A 7,184-nucleotide genomic window follows, 5' to 3' on the forward strand; every position below is an offset into this window, starting at 1 on the left:
ACGCCCAGTGTTCATCAGGCCAGGCTCGGTGTGGACAAAGCTGCACCCGCCCTGCCTGGGACACCGCAAGCTCCACATGGCCACAGCGGCAAACGACTACGGATGTAAAACCTAAAATGTAAATTCAATGAGACAAGAATTCTTCTTCCAGCATTTCTATCAAGTGTAGGAAGCCCCCAGGAGTTAAATGTGCGACGTTTGTTAGTTTCAGTGGTCTTAATAAAGACAAATACATTATGTTTTTGTAATTTATACCTTGAAAAGCGAACGTTTTTCCCCCATTTCCCGGGACGAAACAAAGCGTTTATCGCCACAGTGAACAGTTCATGAGCTTAAACCAAATTATAATGAAAAGCCTGTCCCATGCGACTTGTGCTGCGGTCTTACCTTCACAAACAGCTCGATAACGGGTTCGATATCCGCCTTGACCCCGTTCTGCGGTACCGACAGCGACATTATTACGGGTGCTGCTCTTTGAAACTTTGCTAACAACGTTGTGTTTTGCTACCACGCCCGACTTGGCTCGGTCCACTTCTCCACCACCTTTTAGTTTTTCCGCAGTGAAGCCCAGACAGCGCTTTTCTCCCCAAGGAGGACCCTGTGCAGACGGTCTGTTTAACAGAAGGGACACGGACACAGGTACTCAGTTGGTTTTGTTTGTTATCTGATGTGTGAGCGCTACCGTTAGCTACACAAACACCTCCTGACCGCGAGGCTCTTCCCGCTGAGAACGGACTGGAAGAAGCAACGGGAACATTTAAAGGCGTGATGTCATCTGCGGCTCACACGGTGGGAGGAGGCAGTCTGACCCCCTGGAGTGGCCCACGGCACACAGCCACAGCTCCGAGGTATCCGCAAGTTCACGATTTCATTTTGTGCTACTTCGTCCTTAGGCTTCACTACATTTTAGAGGCAAATATTACACTTTTTACTCCATTTGATGTATCTGATAACTTTGGTTAGTTAGCTTTCAGAACCAGATTAATGAAACTAAATCACTATAATCATTAGACTTTATTGACAAGATAACGAGAAGTAATTCTAATGGCATATAAGGTAGTTAACAGAAGCTCCACCTTTACCAGCTGCAACATTATATGTGTAAATTCGATATATGAATTAATGTTTAATATGCCAATCTGCGCAATGGGCACTTTGATATTTAGATGCCAATACTTTATTTTTTGCGGAAGTAATATTTTGAATGCAGGAGTTTTACTTGTGACAGTAGATTTACACTGTGGTGTTACTTTTACTGATGTAAACCATCAGAGTATTTCTTCCACCACTGTAATTAAGTATCATTAATTTTGTACTTTTGTCAGTCCATTTATTTACACACAGTGCCTTGTCTGGTGTTCCAAAACGTTATTTGCCTTTAAATAACAAATTGTCAGTAAATGTAACTTTCACTGAAACAAGTTGGTAACCACTTTTTTTCAAAATTGTATGGTGAGACAATGAAACCAGTAAATGATTTATCAAATACTATACTGCTCAGCTGCAGTCATTGTTTTAAGCAGATTTATAAAATGAAAAGGTAGCCTTACACCTCATTTGAATATAAAGGCATTTATCATGCACCCATCTCTGTAAGATGCAGGTGTGCTTATCTAACAGTAACTACTATCTGGCATTTTACCAGTTTGTCCTTTTCCACATTCATTTTACCAAAGCAGAAATGATCAAATCCTCCAGCCCTTTACAGAAACAAAAATACACAGATCATGTAAAAAGGTTTTAATTCTGAAAGGATGACAAGATGACAGAGCCAGGGTTACTAAATACAAACCAAACTGCAGTCCCGTGGAGTAGCTTGGTGCAAGGGTGTCAACATAAAATTGCATATCAATTATTTGAAAAACTTAAAGCATCCTGTTATATTAGATTGTTGTAGTCTTTAAACGAGAATTTCAAAGTCAGAAAAAAACGCAGGTCAAACAATGCCAAACATCTCTTATTAGATTATAATATGGGACCAGACATTCTGTTACGGCCTCTAACGCTGCATACAGCTGTGCCACACTGATTGAAATAATAAAGGGCAACAGTAATAGTATGTTAGTGTAGGTAAGGTCAGTGGTTCATGCACATGCAATCATTTCTCAATGGAATCTACTGTAGGCTGTGGAAAATATTTAAACCTGCCAACTTAAAAAAACTGTTTCCCTGCTCAACAATATAAAAGTATGGGCAACACAAGCATCTTTACAGTTTAGATAATACACTGATGATGTAAAACACCTCAGAATGTACCAAACTGGTAGAAAGAAAACAAAAGACTCAAGAATTGCCTATTTGTACATTCTAAAGCTGAACCAGAGTGATGGCAAACATCAAGAGTGAGTGGAAAATGCAAAAGTGAGGGGAACTCCTAGTTTTCAGGGCGTATGTGATGGAGATATCTGGGCCTTCCTCATGGAGCGCAGGGCCTTCTCTCTCAGGTGCTTCTCAAGGTCATCCAAGCTGTCGTCGACTTCGCTCTCTGATTCCTACACAAAAAGCATGACATACATACATACATATTATTCAATGTAACCGTCTGGATACAAATGCAGAAAGGTGGTACATGCCAAATACAATAATATCCACTTTTGATTTGATTTGATTTGATTTATTCTTTCAAACATGTAAAAACAAATGATATCAACACACATAATTTTACACATATCCAACCAATGCTAATCCAAAATCAGTTTGCTTATACCTAGTACATGTTTGAATGGAGTAGGAAGAAGTCAGACTTATCCAGTCCTACCCCATAACATCATCTTATACAAAAAATTTCATGCATCATTGGCTGCAAGCAGTATCTAAACATAGGTAACATCTTCTTCACCAGACAAGTAATATACAGAACATTTAAAACAGAGTGTTTCATTCATGCATTCTTGATTAAATCCCTTATTCTTTCATACATCTTGAATGACACATACTTTTATATTTATATTTAAACTCCTCAATTCTAGTACTGTTTTTCATGTCCACACTTAAATTATTCCATAATTTGACCCCACTTATAGAAATACAAAATCTTTTTTTGGTTTTACGTATAGCACTTTCTTGACGTTTTTTCATTGTTACTGAACAGAAATCTTTCTTGATGTTTTTTCATTGTTACTGAACAGAAATCAGAAAGCCTTGTTTACTAAAAATCACAGAAACACTTCACCTTCCTTGGCTCTCCATCCTGTTCCACACCCTGGTTTTCTTGCCCATCTCCACTTGCTGGGGCAACAGTCTTCTCCTTCTTATGCTTCTTGTGCTTCTTATGTTTCTTCTCTTTCTTGTGTTTCTTTTCCTTCTTCTTTTTCTTCTTCTTTCCACTGGTGTCAACATCAGAGTTCTGCAAGAAAACAGACCGAGTATGACATTACATGCCACTAGATAACACCACAACCAATATGACAGAATGATGTCTGAAGTATTAGTGTCAAGGTGGAAGTACACCTTAGAGGGGCTCCCACTAATTTATTTTCAACAGTCTACACACTTTTCTTTTGTGGCTCACTCAAAGACTTCAGGTTCATAACAGTGTTTAGTAGATCGGGTGATGTTGCATATTTAATTGTTAGAGGAACATTCACAAAACTGTATATTTCAAACTTAATAAAAGATTTGTTTGAGGTGATGTTGAATAACAAGATAATGTCAGTCCTGGAGAGAGAGCACATGCATTAATCATGCTATGACATTTTTGGCTTGCTACACAACTATTTATAGAAATGCAAGGTATCTGCATACTTTTATTGCAACCTCAACCTTAAACAAAGCCACCTGTTAGAGGACACCAGACAAAAATACATTTGATTGGCATATGATAGTTTGGCTAACAACCTAATTGGCTTTTTTTTTTTTTTTTTTTAAATTAAGGTTTTTTTCTGTGCACACTCTCCCATAAAATTCCAGACTCAAGTTATAAACCTGTATGTATATATACACTGTACTATCTTAGAAAACCTTAGGTTGATAAGCGGACATATCAAACCTTGCTTGGGGACCGACTGCCAGAACCACTGCTGGCCTTTTTGACTGGAGGTGGGGACCCACTGGCAGAGCGAGACGGTGAGGGAGAGGCAGATGCAGGGGCTGTACGTTTCTGAGCTGTTGGCTGAGGGGAAACAGATCTAGATCTGGGAGATGCTCTTCTCAGAGGCTGGGGGCTAGGAGAGGGTCTGTGGAGAAGATACAGTTGACACCAGGAGGACATTAAAAGAGTGATGGCAGATGCACAAAATGGGCTAATGTACAAATAGAATAAATCTCCACTGTTGTGTAACATTAGTACTTTTGTCTTGTGTACCTCTGGTTGTTGCGTGGCTCTGGGGTGCGAGACACTCTGCGGATGGGTTTGCCACTGTGTGAAGGGGACTGCTGTCTCCTCTGGTTAGATGGAGATGTGCTGGAGGATTCAAAACGTCCCTGCGGACTAGTGGAACTCCTAACAGTGCGACTATGATTTGCAGGGGAGAGACGGCTGGCAGCTCCAACAGGGGATCGTGTGTCCCTGCTCGGACGGACAGAAGGCAGCATGGGACTCCTCCTGTGTCTGAGTGGTGAAGAGGAGGATGGAGGTGTGCGCCTCCTTTGAGCGGGAGAACTTCTGCGCTTGGGCGACCTGGAGGGACGTCGCTTGGTAGCCGGGGAGGAGCGTTTTGCGGGAGAGCGAGACACTTTCCTCTTCTGGGGAGGCAAGGGTGAGGGGCTGTACCGACGCTGGATAGGGGGAGAATATCGTCTGGGGGATGGAGATCTACGACGGTGAGGTGGGGAAGGGGACCTGGGAAGCACCAAATTGAGCAGTCAAAAAACCTTCCTGAATTATTAATATTATAATGACAGCTCTAGGGATAAAAACAAAATGGCTATACCTGCGCCTAGGAGGAGGAGAAGGAGATCTGCGACGTCGTGGGGGAGAAGGGGAGCGACGTCTGCGTCCAGGAGATGGAGAGCGTCTTTTTCTGCAAAAGAAAAAGAATATCAATAAAACAAAGAACACGGTCAACTTAGAATTTAAAGTTAGGTAATTTAGCTACTAATAATGTGTAAATACAGTGCTTAGGTGTCTGACCTTGGAGAGGCATCCCTGTGTCGCCTGCGTGGAGAAGGCGTACGGCTACGTCTCCGCCTGACTTCACCATTTTTGGCACTTGGCCCTGTTGCTGGCCTCTTGGGGCCCTCATCTTCTGAGGAGGAAGACCCTGTATCTATATCCACAAAGGACATCAACAGCTGTATTACTGTAGCCTTTAACTTATGTGGTGAGGAAAAAAAAACCCCACTAAGTCTGGGGCTAGGACACAGCTTCAAAACTCCATGAGATGATGAGTGAAAGATGACATGGACAGAGACTTGGTTAGAGAGAGGAGGTGGGTACAGGGGAAGGAATGAACAAGGATATAAACATTTTTAACCTGAAGATGACTGTTGATTCTGCCTGCGATACTGACGCCGCTGCTGCACCGAATCTGCCGTTGCCCCTTTCTCATTTTTATCCTCCTCTGAAATGTAGAGCATCCAGTGTCCCATCAGTATTAGTAAAACAAGTGAAACAGACTCCCGTGGAAAAGTTACAGATAAAGAAAACAAATTTTTATCCCTGTGGCTTGTGGTTCCATTATGTTTCAACATACCATAGTGCAATCTGACCATATATTTAGAAGACTGTTCCCTGTGTTAGTATGAAATTATTTTTTTTCCCCCTTTCCATCACTTTGTGTCGTGATACCCTAACTGGGATCACATCATGACTATCAGAGATTAACAAATGGGAGCACTGTTATGAGGACCCTGGGCATAGATTTACTCAACTTTCTACCTTGTAGAACAATATCCATGTGCTACTGCCTAAATGGGAATAAAGCCTTTGCAAATGTAATTTTTTTTCCTGCAATGGTGGACCAAGCTTCTACAATTAACTTAACACTCTTAGCTTGTGGTGCATTCATTCTCATAAGTAACCATTTGCATATAAATGGCACAATAATTAAGATTTAGCATTTTGTAATAGGACATACGAAATACACTAGGCATGTTAAGTGGCAATGATTATAACAAGTGAAAAACCACATCCTGTCTCTATCCCCTCCTGAAAACTGGTGCTAATGAACTGGAAAAATGTGTCCAGTTCTGACAAGCTTAAGTAGTTGAGAATGCCATACAACTGGTGATTTCAATTTATGCTGTAACGTGAAAAGCCATTACACTTCTTTAAACAGACAATTTAAAGCTTACCTGACTCAGATCCTTCAGAGGATCTAGGCTTGGCATCATCAGATGGAGAATCCTCTCTTCCCCCTTGTTTTCGCTTTAAACCTGAATAACAAGGTCCCAAAAATTTTAGATACACTTAGAATCTAGTAATCATACTCATATTACAGCTCTTGAAAAAACAGTTTAGTCATTTAGTCAGTTTAAATGTATACTCATCTACACAAGGAATGCACCAAGGAACTGACAGTGTTGTGTGGTCAGTATGAGGCAAAGATGAAATAACTATAAAGAGCAATAAAAAAAAAATTCTTTTTAAATATACCAGATGATCTGGGTGGGGAAGCAGAAGGATTCCTTCTGGCCCGTGGAGACGGTGATCTTCTGTCCCTTCTTGCAGGGCTAACGGAGTTGTCAGGATGATGGGCCTGTTTTCGGGGTGGTGAGCTAGATATTCTTTTCATTGCTTTTTTAAGTGAGCGAGAGCCTGAAGAGCTGCTGCCAGATGATGAAGCAGAGCGAGAGCGCCTCCTGCAGGACATAAATACAGTAACAACTTGAGAAAAGAACACTAAGGTCCAAAGTCTTGTGTGTGGCCACGACAGCAATCTATGCCAATAAAACACTCAAATAATAATAATAATAATAATAATAGGAAGAGCCCATTAGACCACTAGGCCATCCTGTACAATCTGCCCAGCACCTCACTGACCTGCGCACAGGAGAGCGCCTATGTCTATGTCTGGAGCTGGTGGGGCCACGTCTGGGGGGACTCCTTCGACGTGGAGACATCCTCCTCCTGGGACTCTGCCTTCTACGAGGGGAGTAAGACCTAACAGGGTTTAGAGGGCAAATTGAGAAATTTTAATAAATTACAGTCCTTGATTTTACACACACACACACACACACACACACACACACACACACACACACACAATTAAACAAAACTGGAATACACAATGACATGGTGTGTG

The 7,184-nt window shown here is 41.5% G+C and overlaps 2 protein-coding genes across 3 annotated transcripts in view; both read right to left on the reverse strand.

Annotated features, from left to right (window-relative positions):
• clic4 (chloride intracellular channel 4) overlaps positions 1-768 on the reverse strand; it is a 16,935-nt gene extending 16,167 nt beyond the window's left edge. The window contains exon 1 of the mRNA XM_020608703.1: positions 388-768. Within this exon, the coding sequence (XP_020464359.1) occupies positions 388-456 (69 nt within the window). The 5' untranslated portion in view covers positions 457-768. The remainder of the gene's footprint in view (positions 1-387) is intronic.
• A 957-nt stretch (positions 769-1,725) lies between these two features.
• Positions 1,726-7,184, reverse strand: part of srrm1 (serine/arginine repetitive matrix 1) — a 14,648-nt gene continuing 9,189 nt past the window's right edge. For both annotated transcript variants that reach the window (XM_020608647.1, XM_020608646.1), the window contains 10 exons: positions 6,923-7,042; positions 6,536-6,741; positions 6,235-6,315; positions 5,415-5,501; positions 5,072-5,207; positions 4,872-4,961; positions 4,304-4,780; positions 3,989-4,175; positions 3,173-3,346; positions 1,726-2,492 (listed from right to left, as the gene is read on the reverse strand). In XM_020608647.1, the coding sequence (XP_020464303.1) occupies positions 2,382-2,492; positions 3,173-3,346; positions 3,989-4,175; positions 4,304-4,780; positions 4,872-4,961; positions 5,072-5,207; positions 5,415-5,501; positions 6,235-6,315; positions 6,536-6,741; positions 6,923-7,042 (1,669 nt within the window). In that variant the 3' untranslated portion in view covers positions 1,726-2,381. The remainder of the gene's footprint in view (positions 2,493-3,172; positions 3,347-3,988; positions 4,176-4,303; positions 4,781-4,871; positions 4,962-5,071; positions 5,208-5,414; positions 5,502-6,234; positions 6,316-6,535; positions 6,742-6,922; positions 7,043-7,184) is intronic.

This window comes from Monopterus albus, unplaced genomic scaffold, assembly GCF_001952655.1.
Source record: "Monopterus albus unplaced genomic scaffold, M_albus_1.0 scaffold94.1, whole genome shotgun sequence".
Classification (NCBI taxonomy): Eukaryota; Metazoa; Chordata; class Actinopteri; order Synbranchiformes; family Synbranchidae; genus Monopterus; species Monopterus albus.